The following is a 25,970-nucleotide window of genomic DNA, read 5'->3' on the forward strand; positions in this document are numbered from 1 at the left end:
ATTTAGTACAAATGGAAATAAATGAGTGGATTATTTGAAGCATGTCAACACTATTTGAAAAGCGCAAAAAGCAAAAATAACCTAGAGCCTAAAGCTATGAATATTTAACACTAAATATTGGGCCTCTATAACATGAAATACAGAGAGATGGAAATATCTGTACAATGATTAAAATTTTCATCTATATAGTTAATAGCTTGATTCCTTACTTTTACCCTTCCTAAATCCAATTCATCCTTTTTATATATATGGCAAAATACTCCTTTTTTCATTTGATTTTTGGGCATCCCAGTTGTCTTATCTCTCACCATGGCAGGCTAGAAGTATGGTGGCTTTTCTCAGGCCAAATCCTTTTATGGAAAGTCAAACCTGCTTAGTTTTTCTGGCCTCACTTGGATTCAACTTCTCCATTCTTGGCAGCTCACAAAATTGGTGATATATCCCTGGAACTAGTAGGTATTTAATAAATGCTAGTTGACTGACTATTAACTTATTCAGTAAACATTGACTATGCCACCATATTTCTAGCCTGCCATGGTGAGATAAGACAACTGGGATGCCCAAAAATTAAATGACACATATTATTTATAAAGGACAGAATGACTTTACTTTAAAATAACAGAAAGACTATCTTCTAGCTTTTGTTAGTTTAAGGATTGACTTTGAATGATTGACTTTGATTCTTTGCATCCTTTAGCATAATGATCTAAGCCTAGGTGAGCTGAAGTGCCAAATTATGGCCCAATTTCTACTCAAGTATACTCATATTTTTCTCAAACAGCATTGTTGACAATCATGACATCATGAATGTGGAGGTGGAGGAGATCAACATGTATTTCAGGTAGTAATTGAAAATTTTCAATTTCCTTTTACATATGAAATACTTTTTTATTAAGTTATATTGTCCAACATTTTTAATTGCTTTCCAATCCAAATAGGGTTTCATTGGACTAGCCTGAGCTACTTCTGGCTCATCTAGTATATTTAACATTAGTTAAAAGGACCAACTTCAAATGAAAACATTGTTCTTCTGGTTGAATATGGAGAAGTATAATTCAAAATAAAAAAGTCTCAGAGATTGGATGGGTAGGTCTTGCATAGTGATTTATTTCTATCACCATAAGGGGAGTTTTTTCAATGGGCTAAAATTGGACAGCTTTAATCATATAATAATAGACTGATGGGTACTTAAAGATTTTGACAAGAAGAAAGATATTATAGGAGTGACTCTTCCATGACTCTTATGAATAGTTTTAGAAAAACTATATCACCAGCATAAGGAAAATGAACATAAAATGGGACTGCATATTCAGCAATTAGGGCCAAATATGATTGCAATTTTATTTTTAAGGATAATATTTTGAGAGAAGAAAGATAGCTTTTATCTCTAGAAATTGCACAAATGTAAAGAGCAATGTTTCTCTGGATAGAGACCATCATGTTAGAGGCCATAGGCATGATCTTTGATAAAGGATATATTGAATTCTGTTGAGGTTAGGGATATAAGGGAAGAAAATGAAGAATAAGAATGAGGGACCATCCTACCCAAACTTATTTATCTATTTAGTGCCATACCCATTGAACTACCAAAATACTTCTTCACTGATTTAGAAAAAACTATAACAAAGTTCATTTGGAAGAACAAAAGATCAAGGATATCCAGGGAAATAATGAAAAAAAAACACACATGATGGGGGCCTTGCAGTCCCTGACCTAAAACTATATTACAAAGCAGCAGTCATCAAAACAATTTGGTACTGGCTAAGAAACAGAAAGGAAGATCAGTGGAATAGACTGGGGGAAAGCGACCTCAGCAAGACAGTATACGATAAACCCAAAGATCCCAGCTTTTGGGACAAAAATCCACTATTCGATAAAAACTGCTGGGAAAATTGGAAGACAGTGTGGGAGAGACTAGGAATAGATCAACACCTCACACCCTACACCAAGATAAATTCAAAATGGGTGAGTGACTTAAACATAAAGAAGGAAACCATAAGTAAATTGGGTAAACATAGAATAGTATACATGTCAGACCTTTGGGAGGGGAAAGGCTTTAAAACCAAGCAAGATATAGAAAGAATCACAAAATGTAAAATAAATAATTTTGACTACATCAAACTAAAAAGCTTTTGTACAAACAAAACCAATGTAACTAAAATCAGAAGGGAAACAACAAATTGGGAAAAAATCTTCATAGAAACCTCTGACAAAGGTTTAATTACTCATATTTATAATGAGCTAAATCAATTGTACAAAAAATCAAGCCATTCTCCAATTGATAAATGGGCAAGGGAAATGGATAGGCAGTTCTCAGATAAAGAAATCAAAACTATTAACAAGCACATGAAGAAGTGTTCTACATCTCTTATAATCAGAGAGATGCAAATCAAAACAACTCTGAGGTATCACCTCACACCTAGCAGATTGGCTAACATAACAGCAAAGGAAAGTAATGAATGCTGGAGGGGATGTGGCAAAATAGGGACATTAATTCATTGCTGGTGGAGCTGTGAAATGATCCAACCATTCTGGAGGGCAATTTGGAACTATGCCCAAAGAGCAACAAAAGAATATCTACCCTTTGACCCAGCCATAGCACTGCTGGGTCTGTACCCCAAAGAGATAATGGACACAAAGACTTGTACAAAAATATTCATAGCTGCGCTCTTTGTGGTGGCCCAAAACTGGAAAACGAGGGGATGCCCATCAATTGGGGAATGGCTGAACAAACTGTGGTATATGTTGGTGATGGAATACTATTGTGCTAAAAGGAATAATAAAGTGGAGAAGTTCCATGGAGACTGGAACAACCTCCAGGAAGTGATGCAGAGCGAGAGGAGCAGAACCAGGAGAACATTGTACACAGAGACTAATACACTGTGGTATAATCGAACGTAATGGACTTCTCCATTAGTGGCGGTGTAATGTCCCTGAACAACTTGCAGGGATCCAGGAGAAAAAAACACCATTCATAAGGAAAGGATAAACTATGGGAGTGGAAACGCCGAGAAAAAGCAACTGCCTGAATACAGAGGTTGAGGGGACATGACAGAGGATGGACTCTAAATGAACACTCTAATGCAAATGCTATCAACAAAGCAATGGGTTCAAATCAAGAAAACATCTAATGCCCAGTGGATTTACGTGTTGGCTATGGGGGGTGGGGGGGGGAGGAAAAGAAAATTATCTATGTCTTTAAGGAATAATGCTTGGAAATGAATAAATAAAATATATTAAAAAAATAAAAAATAAATAAAAAAAATAAAACCTAAAAAAAAAAAAAGAATGAGGACTAGTAAACTAATCTGGGGATATGAGAGTTCCAAAGGAGTAATTTCTACAGGTGAATCTAAGGGTTTAGGGGATTTCTCACTTCTGAGGAACTTGTTTTACTTCATAAGAAGTTTAAAAAGCAACAACCTAATGAATAATTAGAAAAACATTTAGTGAGGGTGTAATATACAATAAAGCCTCTCTCTGTTTCATTTTTGTCTTCTGCAAAATGAAGGGATTGGATTAGATTATTTCTGAAGAGATCTATGATCCTCTGCTTCCATCAGAAAGTAGCCACTTCCTTCCTTTTATTTCCCATAGTACAGTAATGGCAAACCTTTTGGAGACAGAGTGCCATGCCTCTTCCCTCAGAGACTGAGTTCAGGCTAGCCCCTACTCTTTACCCCACACAGGAGGAAGTGCTCCCATTGGGCTGTTAAGGAGAGGGGCGGGAGATGTGAAAAAATGTCATCAGGGGCTCTGGAGAGGGGGAAAGGAGCAGCTCCATTCAAGTCTCTCTGCCTTTCTAGTAATGAACTGGAGGGTTGGGATAAGGAGGGTCCACAGAGAGTGCTCTGCAGGCCATCTTTGGCATCTGTGCCATAGATTTGCCATCACTGCCATAGTCCTTTATATTTGTTGTAATGCATGTATATTATTTTATATTATTGTTTAATGCTTCCCTGGTTTTCTCTCCCTGAAAGATTATAAACTCTTTGGAGACATGAAACATAATATTGTTGTTATCAGTCAATGTTAGATGAATTCAATCTACTTTATCAATAGTAACTAGAAAAAATATGTTTCTTTGTATTTTTAAATACTCAATTACCTTGTCTAATTTTTGTGCATTATATATGTACATATATATATATATATTTAAACATATTTTCTATCCATTTGAATAGACAAGGATTGTTTCACTTTTCTCTTTAAACCCAGAATTTTTCATATACATTTATATAGTGTACAGTTATATAGTATACTAAGTTGTTTGTCAGTTTATTTATTGATCCTGTTATTATAAAGACGTTTAAAGTCATATTGTAGCCATAAATAAATATCTCTTTCTCTTTGTATTTACCAGAAAAAACCCAAAAAAGATGAAATGACATCAGGAGTTAGATCTAGTCTCTGTCCTCCATTAGATAACTGAATTAAGAGCTTTTAAAGCAAAATAGAAGAGGCATAGCTGAGAGAACCCCATACTGCTAGTCATAGGAACTGAGTTAAAATAATAGTTAAGAATTTACAACCCTTGTAATCTTGGAGAAAAAAAAATAATCCCTCTAAACTTCATTTTTCTCAAATGTGAAATAAGGTGCTTCCATGAGATGACCTGTAAGCTCCCTTCCAACTGCATAACCAAGATGCAGTGATTTGTATTTTTTCCTTGAAGACATAATAGGTTATTATTGATAATTCTGAGAAAAGACAATAAAATAGCTAGACTTTGCTTTAGGAATACTAATTTAGTGATTGTGTAGTCAATGAATTTCAGAGTTATGTGATTGGGAACAGAGAGATTAGGAAGAGTCATTTACTTTTTCTGGGTCTCAATTTATTCTTCTGTAGAATAGGAGATTAATCTATATGGTCTCTAATGGTCCTTCTGGTTCTTAGTTCTGTGCTTTATTAAAATATGTTTTATCCAATTTATGTGCTGTATCCCTTCTTTGAAAAGCTCTGCCTTTGTTCCTGAATTTCAAATCTACAATATGATAATTTTTGGATACTGTTACTACATGTCAACACTTTAAAATGAGAAACTGAATGGCAGGGGGATGGAATGTCAATTGTTAAAGCCACAAGTTAATCATGGTCATGGTTTTTCTAATAGCCTCATCAATAAAGTCTCAAGTCCTCATTAATATATCCTTCAGGGAGGCGAGAAGCCATAAATGAAAAATCTGACAAGAAAGGAAAGCCCATTTTAAAGGCAAATTTAGCCAACAATTTAGCAATGGAGAAACCTGAGTTTTAAATATCTCCTTGAGTAGTTCAGGTTCTTGAAATGATTGAATCTCGAGTCAGTTTCACACAGAAATTGAGGCCACAGGATTCAGTGGAGAAAAATTTGGCTAAACTAAAATGAACAGTTAATTTATCACATTAGATGACAATTGGTAAGGTAAAAGAACACACAACTGCCCACTAGTCCTTGAAAATTAGCCTAGACTTCTGGGTCAACACTTAAGGAACAAATGAAGTCTCAAAATAAGAGTTCTTTTTTCTCTAAAGGTACAATTCTTTAGAATTCTGCGACACAGATCTCTCTGTGAGACATACAGTCGCAAAGAAAGCACTAGGGAACTCGAGAGTAGGTGTGTGTATGCAGGTGTGTATCTCTCTCCTCATTTCCACTTCACTTTAGCACACCTTAAGGGATTCCTCATTTAAGATACCTCACCTGAATCCTCCAAATTGTATTGCTTCCTTGCCCATTTCAACTGATTTATATTTACTAATATAGATTTCATCTAGATCTGTAAATATGTGGTAGACTGATGGCACATTAGCTTCTTGAGGGTTTTCATCTTTTTTATTCAGCTTATAAAGGTGACTAGCATATAGGAGGAAGAATAGGAATAATAGGGCCTGGACCTTTGATTTCATTGGCATCCCAGGTATCAAAACTATCCTTTATAAGGGCAGATCTTTGAAACATTAACTCAATGAATTGCTTAAGGTGTTGAGAATTCAAGTGACTTACTTGGGGTAACACAGACAGTATATGTTGGCAGTGATACAAGTTATTTTCTTGACCCCAAACCTGGCTCTTTGTCCATCATGCTATGATGCTTTTCAGATACTTAATAAATATTTGTTGAATGAAAATGAATTATCACACACAGAAAAATGGGAACTACTTCAAAGGCTCATTGAGGCATTTGTTGAGTTATTTTCAGTTGTGTCTAACTAAAATTTTTAGGACCACACTTGGGAGTTTTCTTGGCAAAGAAAATGAAACAATTTGTTATTTCCTACTCCAGCTCATTTTATAGATGAGGAAACTGAGTCAACAGTGACTTGCCTAGAGTCACACAGCTAGTAAGTGTCTGAGCATTTGAACTCAGATCTTCCTGACTCCAGGTTTGGATTTGATGCATTCTGTAATCTAGCTGCCTTTCACTCTAGCATTTCATCTAAATCCAATGAATTTAGCATAGTTCTGAACTTGGAGCCAGGAAAATCTTGATTCATGTGCTGCCTCTGACCCTTGATAGACATATGACCCATGTGTTTAACTTCTAGGAAAATTATTTATCTTCCTTGATAGATCCTCAAGATTTCTCTCATGAAATAGGAATTATAATATCTGAATAAACTCTTAAGAGGGTTTTTGTGAGGCTCAAATGTAGTATACATTGTATCATATTAGTTCCTACATATGATAACATAATGAAAATGAATTACCCAAGAGATAAAATCCATGAAATCTTTTCAGCCTTCATAAATTACCTCTCTTTTCAATTCAGTGGGTATCTATTGAGGGAGCATTTGGTGGCTTAGTGGATTAAGAGCCAGGCTCTGAAATTGGGGTCCTGGTGTTAAATCTGGCCTACATACATTCTAGCTATGTGACCCTGGGCAAGTCACTTAACCCCTATTGCCTAGTCTTTACTGCTAGTAAGATGGAAGGTAAGGGTTATAAAGAAAATAGGAATTTATTAAGGACCTATTATGTTTTAGGCCCTTTGTTAGTGCCATAGACACAAAAAATAAAAATGAAAACATCTTGACCTCAAATATTTTGCATTTTAAGAGAGGCCAAAGCACAGATATCGATAAGTATACATTGAGTAGAAATAGAGCTTTAATAAATGGGAAAGTTAGGGGGCAACTGGGTAGCTCAGTGGATTGAGAGCCAAGCCTAGAGATGGGAGGTCCTAGGTTCAAATCTGGCCTCAGACACTTCCCAGCTGTGTGACCCTGGGCAAGTCACTTGACCCCCATTGCCTAGCCCTTACCACTCTTCTGCCTTCCAGCCAATACACAGTATTGACTCCAAGATGGACGGTAAGGGTTTTAAAAAAATAAATGGAAAAGTTTAGGAAGGTGACCTTGCAGTCCCAGGTCTCAAACTATACTATGAAGCAGTGCTCATCAAAACAATATGGTACTGGCTAAGAGACAGAAAGGAGGATCAGTGGAATAGACTTGACTAAGTGACCTAAGCAAGACTGTCTATGATAAGCCCAAAGATCCCAGCTTTTGGGACAAACACCCACTAACTGATAAAAACTGTTGGGAAAATTGGAATGGATCAGCATCATATACCCTACACCAAGATAAATGGTGTAGAATGGGTGAATGACTTGAATATAAAGAAGGAAACTGTAAGTTAGGTGAGCACAGAACAGTATACTTGTCAGATCTTTGGGAAAGGAAAAAATTTAAAACCAAGCAAGAGTTAGGAAAAAATCACAAAATGTAAAATTAATAATTTTATTATATTAAATTTAAAAAGTTTTTGTACCAAGAAAATCAATGCAACCAAAATTAGAAGGGAAGTTACAAATTGGGAAAAATCTTCATAACAAAAACCTTTGACAAAGGTCTAATTACTCAAATTTATAAAGAACTAAATCAGTTGTACAAAAAATTAATACATTCTCCAATTGACAAATGGGCAAGGGACATGGATAGGCAATTTTCAGATAAAGAAATCAAAACTATTAATAAGCACATGAAAAAGTGTTCTAAATCTCTTATAATCAGAGAGATCCAAATCAAAACATCTCTCAGGTATCACCTCACACCTAGCAGATTAGCTAACATGACAGCAATGGGAAGTAATGATTGCTGGAGGGGATGTGGCAAAGTAGGGACATTAATTCATTGCTGGTGGGGTTGTGAATTGATCCAACCATTCTGGAGGGCAATTTGGAACTATGCCCAAAGGGCGATAAAAGACTGTCTGCCCTTTGATCCAGCCATAGCACTGCTGGGTTTGTACCCCAAAGAGATAATAAGGAAAAAGACTTGTACAAGAATATTCATAGCTGTGCTCTTTGTGGTGGCCAAAAATTGGAAAACAAGGGGATGCCCATCAATTGGGAAATGGCTGAGCAAATTGTGGTATATGTTGGTGATGGAATACTATTGTGCTCAAAGGAATAATAAACTGGAGGAATTCCATGTGAACTGGAACGACCTCCAGGAACTGATACAGAGCGAAAGGAACAGAACCAGGAAAACATTGTACACAGAGACTGATACCCTGTGGTACAATTGAATGTAATGGACTTCTCTACTAGTGTCAATGCAGTGATCTTGAACAACTCAGAGGGATCTATGAGAAAGAACACTATCCACATTCAGAGGGAAAACTGTGGGAGCAGAAACACCGAAGAAAAAGAACTGCTTGATTCTATGATTGGGGATGTAGACTCTAAATGATCATCCTAGTGCAAACAGCAACAATATGGAAATAGGTTCTGATCAAGGACACTTGTAATACCCAGTGGAATTGCATGTCGGCTACAGGAAGTGGTGGGGGAAGGGGAGGGAAAGAATATGATTCTCAGAGCCAAGGAATAATGTTCTAAATTGAGTAAATAAAGTTAAAAAATAAATGAATGGGAAAGTTTAAATCCAAACTGAAGTCTATAACATGAGAAAGATTCTGGAAGATGGGATGAAAAGTGAGTATTTTCACTGCTGAGTATAGAGCTCATGAGAGCATTGGAGGTCCTGAGCTTAACAAAGTGCCTAGCAAATAATAGGTGATTAATAAACACATGGTGATTTGACTTGGAGGAAAGAGATAGAATATTTAATATGGTCAATTGTCTGTAAATCTAGCTTGCCTAAATTGAATAAGGAGAGTATGTGGCATCCTTATTCCTGGTAGGACCAGAAGATGGGTCAATTTTGGCCTGTTTTATCAGCAGAATGTACCAGGAGCAATCAGACAGTCTTTAGTGCAGAGATGAAATATGAATGACTAATTATCCACTGAAGTAATTTTATATCTCAATGAGGTTTAATTATTATCTTCCTATTAGGTTGCAGTAATGTTTATAAGAATCCTGTTTTTATCTCCCAACAAAAATCTACCTTCTCTCCTTTCCATCCTTGTCATTAGAAAATTTTGTACCCTTTAACTACATCTCCCAGGATCTCTTTCCTCTTTATCCCCACGTTTGTGTTTGTTAAGTGTGTATATAGTTCTGTAACTCCTCCCTAGCTCTCTTTCTTCCCTCCTGTGTGGCTGGGTGAGCTTTCTCTTTCTCTCTAGCCTTTTATTTTCCTTTTTGCTTCAAGTTATTATTAATAAATTGTATTAAATATAAAAAAATTATGGGACTTTGCTTAATGATTCTGTCTGATTCCAGGAGAAGGGAATACAAAAATAGTCACTGCACAGTGCCAAAGCACAAAGCTAACTTGCATAGTGCCTATCAAGCACAAGGTGAAAGAGACCAAACCAATCCTACTGGGATGGATGAGATTCTGTGCAGAGTGCAAGAACTTGATCATGTGTGAGACTTGAGGTTGCAGCTATTTAACATGTGTTAAATGCAAGACTTCCTCCTACCACATGCTATATCAAGTACATAACTTCAATTGTTCTGGCTCCATTATCCTGGAAAAGCAAAGAAAAGGGTCACACGAGGGAATTCTATTTTCCATTTGTTTTGAGATCTAGTCTCTTTTTTCTATTTTCTTTCATGATGTGGCAACTTACTCTAGTCCAGACTGCTAAATTGGGTTAGTGAGTGATTGAATGATTGTCATTGTAGACTTAGGGGACATGGATTGCTACAAGAACCTGTTGTATTTATGAATTTTTTTCCTTCCCAAAATTTTTTTAACATTTTTGATATTCTATATTTTACTCAAAGGTTATTTAAAAATTTCTTTGGATTGTTTATATTTTTGATAATTGATTCATATGCCTTATGACTCGACCATGTATCCCTGTGAGATTCCTATGTGCATCCCTGTATCCTCCTCCAGGGGGGAATTCATTATTATTCTCCTCAGAGGGACTCTGTTAATGTTGTGAACTTAGATTTGAATTTGATACTAATTTAGAAGAGACTACCTCCCAGAATCCAGACGGTGAACCTTTTGGAGAAGGCACCACAAAGATGACTGTAAAGACCACATGCTGCACCAAAATGTCTAGAATGGACTTTGAGTTATGGTGAATTTGAACTATGGGGGGTTGAATGCATTTGTTTTGAATGTACACTCTTATGCCAAAAGGATACTGCCCCCTAATTGGCTTTTTGTCAATGCACCTAACTTTGGTTTTGCTCTTTTTCTCTTTTATTTCCCTCTTATCCCCTTATTATTATAATTTTCCTTTCGAAGCCTTAATATTGTATGTACCTCTAGTTAAAGTTATAAGTTAATTATATTTTGAATGATCCCGTTGGGGAGTCTGATCTCCCAAAAGAATCACAGGGGGAATGTGTAATTAGAAAATTTTGTACCCTTGAACTCCCAGCATCCCTTTACTCTTTATCCCCATGTGTGCATTTGTTAAGTGTATATATAGTTCTTTAACTCTGCCCTTTCCTATCTCTTCTCTTATGACTAAGCCTGAGTTAGCTCCCATTTTACTCTAGCTTTTTATTTTAGTCATTATTAATAAATATTATTAAATATAATACTCGGAGTTATTGTACATTAATTTTTTAGATTACACATCCTTCCACAGAGAAAGCAAGAAAATTCAGATCGAAGCAGACAATTCTTCACTTTATTTTCTTAATTTAAAAATGTGTCTTCTTCCACAAAATTATGAATATGGGAATATGTTTTATATCAGAGCACTTGTTTAACCACTAACCAAAAGCTTAATATCTCAGGGAGGTGGGGAAGGAAGGGAAGAAGCGAGAGAATGCAGCACTCAAAATATTAGAAAACAAACACCCAAAATTATTTTTACAAATAAATTGGAAAAATAAAACATTACCAGTAATTGTGCAAAAAATAAAAAGAAAAGAAAAAAGCAAGGAAAACAAAATTTCTATGATGAACATGTTGTACAATAAAAACAAATTCCTATATTGACAGAAATATAAACATTTGAATGGACATATATATGGAGAAGGGATGCAATATTTATCATTGATTAGAGTATCTAATTCTTTGAAAGCCATCTTCATAATATTGTTATTGTGTATAAATTACACTTCTGAGGCTTATCAACTCCCTTTGGATCAGTTCATAAAAGTGTTCTCAGGCCTTTCTGAAACCATTTTCTGAAACTGAAACCATTATTACAACACAATGAATGGAGTTATGAGTCTGGACGCAGGAAGACTTCAATTCACATCAGATTTCAGACATTTACCAGTTGTGTGTCCCTTGGTAAATCACTCAACATATTTGCCTCAGTTTTTCCAACTACAAAATATGGATAATAAGAATTTCTACCTTCTGGTATTGTGAGAATCAAATGAGATTATATTTGTCAAAGTGACTGGCTTATAGAAGAGGTTATATAAATAATTCTTCCTTTCTTCAAATTTCTAACCCTTTGCTGCTATAAAATGAACATATTTATGTGTATGTGTATATGTTTTATATACATACATACATTACACGCATGCACACACACATATATATATACATATATATATAATTTTTCTTTTTCTTTTATCGCTTTGGGATAGAGATCTAGTAGTACTGTATGCTCAGAGTAATAGCTTTTTGGGAATAGTTCCAAATTGCTTTTCAGAATGGCTGGGCCAGTTTACAATTCAACCAAATGTGTTAATGTGTTTATTTTCTTACAGTGTCTTTAGCATTTCTCTTTCCCCCTTTTTATCAACTCTGTCAATCTTATCCATAATTTCAAACTGAGCTATTTAATTTGCATTTTTCTAATTATTAATGATTTGAATAATTTTACATGATTCTTGAAACTTTGGATTTCTTATATTTTAGATCAGGTTACTACATATCAAAGAAATGAGAACTTTATCAGAAAAATTTTTCATAATTTCCCCCCACTTTTCTTCTCTTCCAGTTTTAGTTGCATAAATTTTATGATGGTAAAACTTTTTAATTTTATGTAAGTAAAGTTGTCATTTTACCTTCTGTGATCCTCTGTATTTCCTGTGTGATCAGGATCTCCAAACTTGGATTTGATAGAGAATTTTTTCCTCACTCCTCTAGTTTGGTTATGATATCACTTTTCATGTACACATTTGGAGATTTTCTTGAAATACACTTTAAGTTGTTGGTCTAGATCTATTTCTTGCTGAACTATTTTCTAGCTCTTCCAACAGTTTTTGTCAAATAGTCAGTTCTTGCCCCAAATAGCTGGGGTCTTTGGTTTTTGAGATGAGTTTTGAAATCTAATACAGCTAGGGCCCCCTTCTTCCCACTTTTTTCATTATTTTCCTTAAGGTTCTTGAACTTGTGTGCTTCTAGATGAATTTTTAAACTTCTTTCTTTTTTTTTGCAACTCTATAAAGTAAAACTTTTGTTAGTCTGATTAGTATGGCAAGGAATTAGTACAAGAATTTATAGAATATTATCATTTTTGTTATTTTAGTCTAGCCTAGCTGTGAGCAATTAGTAATCTTCCAATTACTTAGATCCATTTTTATAGAAATATTTCTTTGTAGTTTTATGTTCATATAGTTACTAAGAGTGTTGGCAGATACTATCCCAAGTATTTTATATTTTCTCTGGGTAATTTAAATGACATTTGTCTTTCTCTTTATGATGGATTTTGTTGGTAATATATAGACATACTAATGATTTGTGCTTTATGTTATATTGTGTTCTTAAATTTCTCTAAAAAGCTATTTCAACTATATTTTTTTAGCAGACTCTTTAAGATTCACCCAGTAAACCATCATATGGTTTGCAAAAAGCAATAATTTTGTCCCCTCTTTACTTGACTTTCTTTTAAATTTATTGTTCTTCTACATTTAAAACTGTCATATATACTACTAAATTGAATTAAAATGGTCAAAATTGACATCCTTCCTTTGACCTTGATTTTATTGGAAAGATTCCTAGTTTATCTCCATTACTGCTCATGTTGGCTCTTAGTTTGAGAGATGTATAATTGAAAATCTGTTACGCTAAAAAAGAACTATATTTCCTGGGAGCTCACTGACTTTCTGTCCTTATGTACTTCCTGTAGACTTCTGGTAGACAGGGAATAAGTTGAGTGGGCAGTCATACTTTTGCTCTTTTTGCTTGATGTCTCAAGTATGGTGGTGGTAAGTGTGGGGGTTTTGAACAGGTTAATTAGGTAGGGGCATGTGGTTTTTTATTTTGTATCCCTTTTATTCTTTTATTTCTAATGATCATTAATAAATCTCCTAAAATATAATATTTTTATTATTGAGATTTAATTTAATTTTTACATTGATGGCAACCGCTAGTTGAATACTACTTATCACATTAGGGAAAGATATGTCTATTATTATAATTTTTATAATAAAAAGGAATTGTGTTGTATGTTATCAAAAGCCTTTTCTATTACATCTTTCTTTTAGTAATGTGATTTTTTGTTATTCTTGTTATTAATATTTCAAATTAAATTTATAATTTTATTAAACTGGAATCAGTTCCACTTTTCTTTTTTTAAAATTGAACTTTGTCATGGCATTTAGTACTTATACTGTATTACTGTAGTTTCTTTGCTAACATTATGTTTAAAACTTTGCATCACTATTTCATTTGGATATTTTTGACTTTCTATGCTTCAGGTATCAAGACTTTTTTTTTTTTAATCAAGGGAAGGATTTGGCAGGATCACTTCTTTTTCTATTTTATTCTAAGCATTTATCTGAGATGAGAATTAATTTTGCTTTAAATATTTGATAGAATTCACTTGTATATTAATCAGTCCCTGTTTCTCCTCTTTGGCCATTCATGTACCATTAGTTCAATTCTTACCCCACCCCCTCCGAAATTGTTGTCTTTTATTTTCCTTCTGCTAATCTGGGCATTTAATGCATTTTTTGAAAATATTAATCCTATATTATTTGTTTTTTTTTTTGTTTTATTGGTATATGCTTGGGCAAAATAGTTCCTAATAATTTCCTTTATATTATATTCATTGGTGGTGAATTCACCATTTTATCTTTTATCCTAAGGATTGGTATTTTTCTTTCTTTTAAAAAATCAAATTAGCTAATATTTTATCAGTTTTATTATAAGTATTTTCTTTCAAGGTTCTACATTTACTTATTAATTAATGTTGATTTTTTTTTTGCTTTAACTGTGATCATTGCTTTATTTTAAGGATTTTAATTTTGGTGTTTACTGGGCTTTGACATTTTTTTGGATTTCTAGGATTTTCTTTTATGGCCAATTCATAGATTTATTCTTATTTCTTTTACTGATGAAAATGTTTAAAGATATTATTTTCTCCCTAAGGTCTATGTTGGCTACATCTCAAAATTTTTGTCATTTTGTCTCATTGTTGTCATTATCTTTAATGAATTCATTCAATGTTTATATTTGTTCTTTGACCTCCCCATTCTTTTAGATGATTTATTCTCTGATTCATTTAAATATATTTTCCAATATACTTATTTGAATATTATTTTTATTATGTATTGGTTTGTGTTAAATATTTCTTTTTTTCTGATTTCATTTGGAAGATTTTTATACCCTAATACATACTTTGGTCCTGATTAGCAAGCTTATAGATCTCCTGATTAGATATCCTCAGAATAATAGCTTTAGGTTCCATAAATAACTGAGAAATATATATTCTCACTCATTTCTATTCTAAAGCAATGATCTCTAAAAATAAATAATATTTAAATGTTATTAATATTTTTCACTTCTCTTTTTCTTATTTTTATCTTGATCTGAGAAAGTAAACTGAGACACCACGCTATTATAGTTTTAATATCTATTTCTCCTTATTACTCATTTAACTTTTTTCTTTAAGAATAGAGCTTCTATGCTATTTGTTGAAAATAAATCATATATTGTTGACTTTTGCTTTCTAATTCTTTCTTTTATCCTCTTTCTTTTTATGGGTGAGTTTCATCCCATTGATATTCAATTTATAATTATTAATTGTGCATTTACCTCTATCTTATACATTGCATTTTCTTTGATTCATACACCCATTTTACTAAGAAAAGGTGGTAGTAAGAAAAGCATCAGTTCCCCAACAGGGTCCTGGGTTTGGTGTAATCTGCTATTGCTTCTAGGCCTCTTTTCCCTTTCCCTTTCCTATTGCCTTTTAACAAGTTTTTATCCTTTATTTACTATCTTATAATCCCATATCTGGAACCCACTTTTTGCTTAGAGTTTGTTTAACTTAAAACTAAGCTCTCTCTTAATTATTTTTTTTCACCCCCCCCTTTTTCTTGTCTACTGTGAAAGTAGAGAAATGAGAAAGAGGGGAGAGTAAAAAAATCTAGCTTAAAGAGCTAGACTATTGCTTAAGGCCTGGCTTTACTCTGGCAGGGCTCCAGAAGCCCCAGCCAGAGAACCTACAGGTCAATTAACAAAGGTTTTAGCCAGGAGGCCTCCTCCAAGATGAGAGGCCCCTCCAGATGCTAGTATTTCCAGGAAAGCCAGGAAAGGGAGTCAGCCTTTCTTACTCACCCACATGGTAGTCCTGATAGAAGCAGTCCTCAGCCTGAGTTCCTCCAGGGTTAAGTTCAAAGCCAAAGACCTCTTCACAGGAAGTTCTTGACATTTTAAAAAAAACAATTCCTTTTGGTCACTTCCTGTGACTTCCTCCCATTTTATGTGGACCAATTACAGCTAAAGATTTGTTTAGGAATGCGCAGGGGGCAGTCAGTGGGTTCTGATTCATCACCCACTTTCACACATGTGGGTCACAGACCTCCAACACTTAAGGATAAGTGGGGTGTAAAAACTTCTGTTGATTAAATCTAAAAATGGGCAGGGGAGAGTTAATCCCATCTTCACACTACTTTTTTTGTTTCCTCATTTAGTGAAATATATTTTTATACTCAAATATGTGTATTTCTCCTAATGTTAACCAATACAAATGAGAGTGAGATTCATATGCCTTCTGATTCTTCACTCCTTCCTCTTTGTTTGAATAAATTTTCATTTGTACACTTCGATTATTTGAGATCATTTTCTTATTCTTTCTCTCCTTTTATTCCCCTTAGTATATTTCCCTGCCCTCTAATCTTCTTTTAAACTAATCAATATCATAGAACCCAGGCCTCCTCTATAGTAAGACCACTCTGTGACCACTGATATTGTTAGAATTCTGAGATATATAGATGATTTCCTCATATTAGAATGTAAATAATTTATCCTTATTAGTAAGTTATTGTTGCTCAGACATTTTTATTCTTTTATATTTCTCTTGACTTGTGTGGATGTATTTCCACATTTTCAAAACAATTCTGATTTTCTATCAGGAATCCTTAGAAGTTCTCCACTTCATCAAAGATATATTTTTTCCCCTATAGGAATATACTCAATTGTGCTGGAAAAAGTTTTTTTTTTATTTTTGGCAATAAGTTTGTATCTTTTGCCTTCTGCAATACTGCATTCTAAGATCTCTTCTCCTTTTATGATGGGGCCTGCTAATGTGTGATCCTTACTCTGGCCCCTCAGACCTAACTCCTTACTTTATGAATGTGGTATTTTTCTTTGAATTAAAAGCTTGAGATTTTTCTAGATTTCTTTTTGTGGTTTCTTTTGGGTGGTGACAGGTAGATTAATTATATATCTACATTGCCCAATTATAAGATATTTTGGAAGATTTTATTTTTTAAAGATTTATTTTCATTTGATCATATCTTTCAAGTAGATGACTGATTTTTAAATGACCTTTAACCTGTTTTCACTAAGAGATACATATATTTTCATCCATTTTTCAATCTTTTTACTTAGTTTTGATATTTCTTGGGTCTCATAGAATCAGTTTCTCTTTCATTAATTTTGGTCATTTTTACCTCCTTGGTAAAAATTTTTTTTACTTCAAGATGTTTATTCATATTCTCATTTTTTCTTTCATAACTATCACATCTTTCCATATTTTTTTCTGTACTGCTTTCATTTAATTTAAAAATATTTTAACTTAAAAAAAAACTTGTTGCCTCTTCTTTTTTAGGAATTATGGTTGGGCTGGTGCCTAAGCTGTGTTGTTCTCTGATGCTTCATTTGAAGAAATCTTTGTTTTTAGTGTTCCTATCACTATAAAAGGTCATTAAGTGATGTTATTTTAAAATTTTTTTCCTGATTTTTAAAATACTTTCTGACTTCTTAATTTATGTTAGATTCAAGACCTGTGCACTTGTGGAGAAAAATGTCTGGACTTACCTATTTAAACCTTCTAAGCTTCTTTGTGTTTTAATTACTATGTCATTCCAGAATCTCAGGGGAGATTTAGACTGAAGACCTGTAAACTTTTGTAGATACCAAAGTGGTTTGATTTAGGACAAGTCTGATTGCTTCCTAACTGGTCTTAGCTCTGTCAAGACCTGACCTCTATTTGGAGCTAATCAATATAGCGCTGGGCTTATGCCAGGTAGAGTTCCAATAGTTGGCTATTGGACTTGGCCATTATAAACAAGCTCTATAGGTTCAAAAATAGAACTGCAGGTTCCCCTTTTATTTGAGTTTGCTGCTTTAATTATTCAACTATAGGCTTTAAATTATGTTGCAGCCTAGAAATGATACTCTGATCTGCTCCTGGGGAATCAAAACTACATAGCTATTGTTTGGTTATGATCTTTCACTTTGCTTTGAGCAAAGTCTAGGGCCCTCTTCCATTCTTAATCCTAAATAGGCACATCTCCTCTTTAGTCGGCCATGGATTTAAGAACTGGAATAGGGAAATGAGTGAAAAAAACCTAGTTGTTTCTTTTCTATCTGTATTCTACATAAAGTCACAGCTCTCATGTGTAGGTTTGGGACCTCTTTTCCCCTTCCTATACAGAAATATCTTTTTCTGGGATTTCTTCACCTAGACAAGTCTATTATGGCTTTTAGATTTTGGGGAGGAGTTGTGTTGAGAAGCTTGATTGTGCTTCTTTGAAGTATTACTTAGCTATTTTGTCTCCCTGAATCCCTATTATTTCCTTAATCTCCTTTAAATCATTATGATAATTCACACTATGATTCTTCTAAGTTTAGTATTCTTTAAACAACCTATCATAAACCTGATTTATATTGTGCACTGGATGGGTACTCTATTTTATACTTTGGGGAAGCCTAGATATAAGCTCTAATTCAAGTTCAAATTAGTCTCATAGGTGGGATGCCAGGTTTGGGCTTGTTTTCAAGCCAGAGAACATGAGAAAGGATACTATAATTTTTGTTATTAGTAGAGTTCCTTCTTCCAGAACTGAACCTAGATAAATCCATATGGCCAGATAGAGGATAGGGAATTGTACAAGTCACCAGCATCATATTTTCAATAGTTGGTCAACTATACTTTCCATATTTTATCCTCGAGGAGTCTAAGTTGACTGAACCTTTGTCTTAGAAAGAGTATTTTTTCAGCTGTGTGGAGGATGATTTGGGAAAGGAGATAGACTAGAAGCAAGGAGCCCTATTTGTGGGCTATTACAGTAGTTCAGGTTAACGATGATTAGAGCAATAAACAAAGCCTGTGAATAGAGAATTAAGCTGATGCATTCATAGGTTACGTGGCTTAAATAAAATCATCGCCAACTGTCTAACTTACTCATGATGTCTCTTATTACTTTGCTAAATGGGGCCTCAGAAAGGAGAATCAATGTTTTGTCAGGATTGTTCTCAAAACTTGCCAAAGCTTATAGTCAAATAATATAGTCTTCAAGAACCAAGGGTTACCTCCATACCACAATGAGGCAATGAGATAAGATACTGTGAAGAGGAAATAAGTAGTTGCAAGAAATATTCTTATTGGGTAGCTATGATATAATTTAAAACTTACAATTTTGTTAAAAATAGCAATTTAAATGGAACATAAATTACATAATAAATGAACTTACTTATCGTTATGTATGAACACATAAAATGCTAATCCTACATATTTTCATTCATTCATTTATTTCACAAAAGTTGAACATCTACTATGCACACAGTATTCTATTGAACACAATGTGAAATAATAAGATTAATAAGATATAGTGTTTATCTTTATGAACTCACTAAATAGTCAATGAGATACAATGCAGGAAATGATACAAATACCACAGACAATAGGCATAGGAAGATTTCAGAGGAGGTTGAAATCACAACACAATTTAAAGGTAAGAATATTGGATTTGGAGTCTGATAAAAATCTCTACTACTTACTATTAGTTGAGAGCTTAGGAAAATCAACTTACATCTCTTGACTTGATTTCCCTTTCTATACAATGGAGGAGTACAGTGAAATCCATGACCTTGAAGGTATCTCTGGTTCTAAAATATCATGAGCACTATTGACTTTTGGTCATGATATTAAGAGAAGGATTTTACCTGGCCTTAGAGGAAAGGTAGAATTTCAAGATGGAAAGATCTGGAAATGAGCATTTTAGGGAGATGAGCAATAATATTAAAATTGAACCCTATAAAGTATATTTAGTTAATAGAAAGTAAAATGGTTTTATTGAAGTGAAAGGTTCACTTAGGATGGATGTTAAGGATAAGCCTGGGGAGATAAGTCTGAGTCAGACTAGAGAGGACCTTGAGTGTTTGGCTATATAATTTCAGCTTTATTCTCTGGATATCAAGGAATCACTAAAATTTTTTTTTTAGTTTGCAGAAGAGTGATTCTTCTTTTTTATGTCCTTAGTGGGACACAGATACACTTTTAGTTCGTACAGTCAAGTGCGTGGGGATGGCATTTTGTTTACTACCTGGATCTTACATGGCAAGCTGTCAACAATAAAGTCAAAGTTTGAGAAAAATAAGATTAAATATTAATTACCTGTTGTTGCAGGCTCCTGTGATAAGCCTGTACTTGTTTGCTAAGCAAGTATTAGGACATTTTGGTGGCAGCATGTAAGGCAAGCATCCAGACACTTTGACAATTGTGCTCAATAAGTCAGCAGACAGAACATCTATGAAAGAAATTGTTTTATACATTATACTTTATTTTTGCAGGGGTTACTTTAAAAAGGTCTTGGAAACATTTCATTTACAAATCTTCATATTATTCAATCAAACCTGTCACACTTATCATCTGGCACATATGACCATGCTCCTTTGTATTAGGGGAGGATAAGCTAGCCCAATTATGGAATTACAGCTCTAACAACTGGTGCTCCATGAAGAAGCAATTTGTGTGATGATTACCCAGACCCATTTTTGTGATCTGACCTTATAATTTTCTAATACTTAGTAGCTTCTGGTTACACAATGTTAGGTGATGAGGCAAAATTTCAAAAATATTGCTGTATCAGAAATATAATTGAGTTTCCAATTGAGAGGCTTTTTCACCACATTACCATTGAATTGACTCTTTCCTGATGTAAGAATGGAATTAAACTCTCAAATGATACCTGACACTGGAGTTGTGCCTGGTAAATAATCATACTCTGCTCTTGGCTGTTTGCTTTATTCAAAATTTCTTACAAAATTATAATATAATGATATGTTTTCCCCATTTTTGGAGGCTCACTTTTGTTTTTTTCTCATTTCTTGAATAATCCAAGTGGCTTCAAGGCACAAAAATGGGTCTACTTGAATAATTCCATTGACCCTGACAACCCAGTGTTCTCTTGAAATAACCCCAGTAACACATCACCTGTTCCTCATCTTGATCTATGCATACCAACAACAGGGACTAAAGCTGTCTCCATCTGAACTAGCCTGTCACTCACCTTTCTCACAACTGCTGGCTGTGTTGTCGGCACTTGTCTGAACATAATAACAGTCACAAAATGTTTCTGGTCAATTAATCTGGTGATATATTTGACTTTCTATCCAAGTAATAAAGAAATGAAATCCTTTGGTAGCTATGAAAATTCAAGTGGAACAGCCACAAAATGAAGACAAAAAATAGCTAAGTAAAACGAATCCAAAAGGAACTCAAAAGCAGAGGATGTTTATGTTAGCATATACATATAGTTTACATATTTTTAAACAAATTGTAAACAATATGGAGTTCAAGTTTTGCACAAATTTACATGTTTTTGTTTATTTAAATATTTTTTACTGATGATGGTGGTTAATAAGCATATAATAAAAAACAAATACATAAAAAAGAAAATTCAAGTGGAATTATTTTGTATATCTAGGACCCTATACTGAGTGTCATGAAATTTATCTTTCTTCTGCCTCCTTCATTATATTTTGTAAATTATCTTGTATTCTAAATTAGTGCTGCTCTTGGCTACAGCATTTTTCCATTTGGCATGGGTACTGAGGGTTTACTGGTTGTAGAAGTTTGTAGCTCTTTTGGCAGCTATATCTAGCAGTACAGATTGCTTACTTTGAGTAAACTTCTCTAGGAAATGATAATGCACAGATGAAATGTTTTTACTTCTACCCATTTCCTAGTTTTTAGAGACAGCAGCTTGTTTTAATTGGTTTATTAGAAGTTGTTTTAACTGCACATAGTGGCTTCTGATTTGATTTGATATTGACCTTGGCTTTAATTCATCAATTCAATCTGACTTGCATGTGGAAGTCTGATTATGAAATAATTGCCACATCAATAAGTGGTCATTTCCTCAGTATTAAGATCAGGTCAAATTCATTTTAGTGATGTTTCTTGCTGTTTGCCAGATTTGGAGCTTTTCATTTTTTTTTTTTGAAGAAGGTATCCACAGCATGCAGTTATGACAATTCTTCGTAATCTAAAAGCCTCTCACTTCTTTCATTTCTCGGTATCAAACTATGTCTTTCATCACTTTTTGTTGTTGTTGCTGTACTCTCCTTGGTACAGCCCTGGGACAGAAATCGATAAATAGATATATACACTGCTTTAGTTCAGAAGATCTTGTCAAATTTGTCATAAATTTTTTTTCTCTATTTCTTCATCCTTTGCAAACTGTATTGAATCATAAATTACAATTATCTTCATGATAGTCTGTTTTGCTATACCCTTCATGAGCCTGTAAAGCAAAATGACCAAATCGCCCAGAAAATGACATTTCTTGCAACCTTGAAAGTGGAATGAACTATACTTCACTGACACCTTTGTGTGCCTCTTGATGAAGAACCTGTCAGTCAATAAGCATTTTTTAATTATTTCTTAGGTTTTAGGCACTGGGCAAAGAATCCTGAGGAAAAAAAAGAAAGTCAAAAATAGTCCTCAAATAGCCTGCAGTCAAATGAGTGAGACAAGTGGAAGAATCTTTGATCAGTCACACAACTTGGCCATAAAAATAAGAGATATAATACCATGTGTGAGAAACATCATCCTACACCCCCTTTTCCCACAGGGTTAATCTATCTGAGAACCAAAATAATTATGATGTTGGCCTGAATGTATAGTCATGTATAACCTGTATGACTTCCCAAAGCTTAAGTATTTCTTGTCCTTCTGGAGCTTACAATCTAGCAGAGGAACAATAGGACCTCATTTTACATGACCAGTATGTTCCCAAACCCTCCATGTAAGTTGAAAATAACACTTAATAGTGAACTTCATTATTTCATGAGTATTTAATATCTTATGAATATATCTAGGCACTTAACTTTTCTTAGGCTTATCAGAACTACCAGAATCAATCATTTCATACTTTGAGGTCATTATTAATATAAATAGCATTAATGAAACAAAGAGAAACACTGCTCTGACATGAACAAGTTGTTATGAGAGATCTCTGGAGAAATACTGATGTGGGAGCTAATGTTAGGTGCGAAACACTGTAATGACTCACATATGATTCTCAAAGCTAGAATGAACATGATTAGGCAAACTGGGTCACTCGGTGAAACTGGCACAAATTTAGGGTATAATTAAAATGCATTTTATATATTTTTCTACCTTTTTGATAGTCAGTTGCATATAACTAAATTGTCATGTGTTAAGTTCATGGGAAATGAGATCCTACTGAGTAATATAAAGGAAAATATACAGTTCTGTAAAATAATTGCAATGTAAGATAGAATATCATATAGAAGTCTTAAGTAAATCCAAAGTACGAGCTAAGTAAAGGTGAAGGGAAGGTAATCTCTGACTAAGGAGTTAGAGAAAGCTTCCTATAAAAATGAGGTGGCAAAAGTACTGTGCATCCCACAATCTTTAGTCATTGTAAAAAGGCATCCATTCCTGAAAGTCACTCATCAAATATTCACCTAATTTTCAATGCCTTTAACTGAAGTTTCAAAGATTTAATGAGTTTAGAGAGGAAAACTGATTAATATTTTTGACTTCCAGAAACAATTGCTTCTCCTAGCTACTCCATTCAGTTTTGGAATCTCACTTTGGGATTGATCTACCTTGACTGGTAACTTGAATGAAAACTCATCTAACCCAATAAAACTAGATGGCCCCAAACCATGTCTCATGTCTTACTCAGACCACCCCCAGGAAACCCAAACTTACCTAGACATCTTGCCACCTGTACTTTTTGTAAAAAGGAGTTCCCCTTTCCCCTTTCCAACTCAATTTGAGATTAGTAAACAAAATAATACTGAAGAAATTGTCTGTCAATTTAATATTTACTGCATTCAGAATCCCTGTAATTGTCCAGACCAATACTTCCTCCCCTGGATACCATTCCCTTATATCTGTCACTTCTTCTTTTAGAATGAGAACTCCTCTAGGTCAGGGGTTATCTCATATTTGTAATTTTATCCCAATACCTAATATAGTAGCTTGCAATTAGAAGTATAAATAGATAAATAAATGTTTTTCATTAATTTGCTCATGCAACAAAATTTAAGAAATATTTTCAATAGGGATAGCCCAAAAAATTTTAGATCAACCTTTTACTAACTAAAAAAATCATTTAACCATAATTTTTATATTCTCCAAGGAATTCTTTTTTCAGAGAGGATTTTGTTCCATACTTTCCTAACAACTCTTTCCAAAGGCTAATGGTGTTTTAGAAACAAATTAGTTTTCGTCTGATTTCACAGTGGACCATGAAACCAATATATTTTCTTCATAAGTTTTGTATAAACCTAGGGCTTTGTGGGGAGGCATATGTAAAATCACAATCTTCCTCAAAATCTCTCAGCTCCATAAGGCACAGACTCCGATTCCCTGAAAAGGAATTTGTGTCTATGAGACCTGAACTTTTTTTTTCATATTGAGATATGAGTGGCTAGTTGGCACACCAGAAATATTGTCTATTCCTCATAGTTGTGATTGCTTTTGGTTCAACAATGGAGGGATATTCAAATTGTCAAGCATTGGCTCAGCGGATGACTGGAATTATAGAAGTTTTTCTTCCTTGACCAAACAAAAGAAAATATAGTGACTGTTTTATAAGTAGTTTTTCAGAACTGACACTTTTCTACTGAATGAATAGTCAGGGATGAATTGTATTTTTGCCTGGAGCCAAATAAGGAAATACTCTGCCAGATGAAACCAATACAACTTTCATTTGAAAGGTGAACCTGCAGCTTCCTCCTGTTCCTTGCTAAAAAGTCATGGGGTTTGTGGGTGGGAGGAAAGTAAGGAGGACATGAAAAAAAGGAGTCACATTTACCAGTTGGATGCCAAGATTTCTTGTGCTGCAGGGAAACTTTTTTTTTCACTGCTTGGATTGAAGTCTCCATTATTTCTGCTGCTCGGGAAACATCTCGACTTGTTCTTTCTGGCAGTTTAGAGGAGAAGAGTTGATCTGGGGAATTTAGCTCCCTCTTTTTGAGGTTCCTGAAGAACAAAGAACCATAAAAACAATTAGCTTTTCCAGTGACATTAAATGACTAGAATTCAAGTGATGCAGAGCATTGTGGCTGAGGAATAACCTGGCCACAAAATAAAGATTATAAATGAAGGGATGAATAAAAAATCAAAATCAAAAGAATCCTGTGGTTTCATTTTGCATCTAGAAAAATGGCAAAGATGACAAAAGAGAAATGATCAATTTTGGATGAGCTGTGGGAAGTCAGGAGCACAAACACAGCCTTGATGAAGTGAAACCTTCCAAAATTCTAGAAAGCAATTGAGAGTCGTGTTAAGAAAGTTTTAAAATATTCATGCCATTTGATTCAGAGATTTTACTTGTAGTTGTGTACCACTAGTAGGTAAAAATAAAAAAAAAACAACAGTATTTTGACAAAATGGGCAAGAGCCTTTATTTTCTCTTTCCTGAGATAAATAATGAAATTTTAGAATAAATGTTAATTTAAGTATTTAATGAGTAATCACATATAATCCTACTGCTTTTCCTTTCTTTATCTTAATTCTTGGAAGATGTCAAGCAAAGCTACATTTTGTTTTGTCTAAGATTGACAGACTATCTTGTTAGAAAGTCTGTGTTTCATTCTATGAAATACTAAAAACTTCTTTCAAGGTTGGTGGATGACACTTTGAGAACCCAATATCACAATGTGTTTTCTTGGTACTATTTACCTATGGGAAATGCCTCATATTCAGAATCTCATTTGTCCCTTCTTGTCACACTTTTATTTGTAACAACTGACACTTTGCTTATGACAAATTTACAGAATAAAGTGTTTTCAACTTGTGTTCTGAATTGTGAACAGTGGTTTTTCTTGTCATGACCAAAGTACCCTGTGTATTAAGATATTTAGAGATTTACTTTTGGGGGGAAGTAGAAATAAAGTAGATGATTATTAATTGGGGATGGCTAAAATATAGTACAAATATTAGAAATAAAGGTGATATAAATACAAAATATATCAAGAACCAT

General features: G+C 34.0%; 1 protein-coding gene across 1 annotated transcript in view; it reads right to left on the minus strand.

The window, feature by feature from the left end:
• Positions 1-25,970, minus strand: part of TPO (thyroid peroxidase) — a 159,525-nt gene that overhangs the window by 127,437 nt on the left and 6,118 nt on the right. The window contains exons 2-3 of the mRNA XM_056817534.1: positions 24,801-24,967; positions 20,120-20,252 (exon numbers count right to left, since the gene is read on the minus strand). Coding sequence (XP_056673512.1) covers positions 20,120-20,252; positions 24,801-24,967 — 300 coding nt within the window. The remainder of the gene's footprint in view (positions 1-20,119; positions 20,253-24,800; positions 24,968-25,970) is intronic.

The sequence above is a fragment of the Monodelphis domestica genome, chromosome 1 (assembly GCF_027887165.1).
Source record: "Monodelphis domestica isolate mMonDom1 chromosome 1, mMonDom1.pri, whole genome shotgun sequence".
NCBI lineage: Eukaryota > Metazoa > Chordata > Mammalia > Didelphimorphia > Didelphidae > Monodelphis > Monodelphis domestica.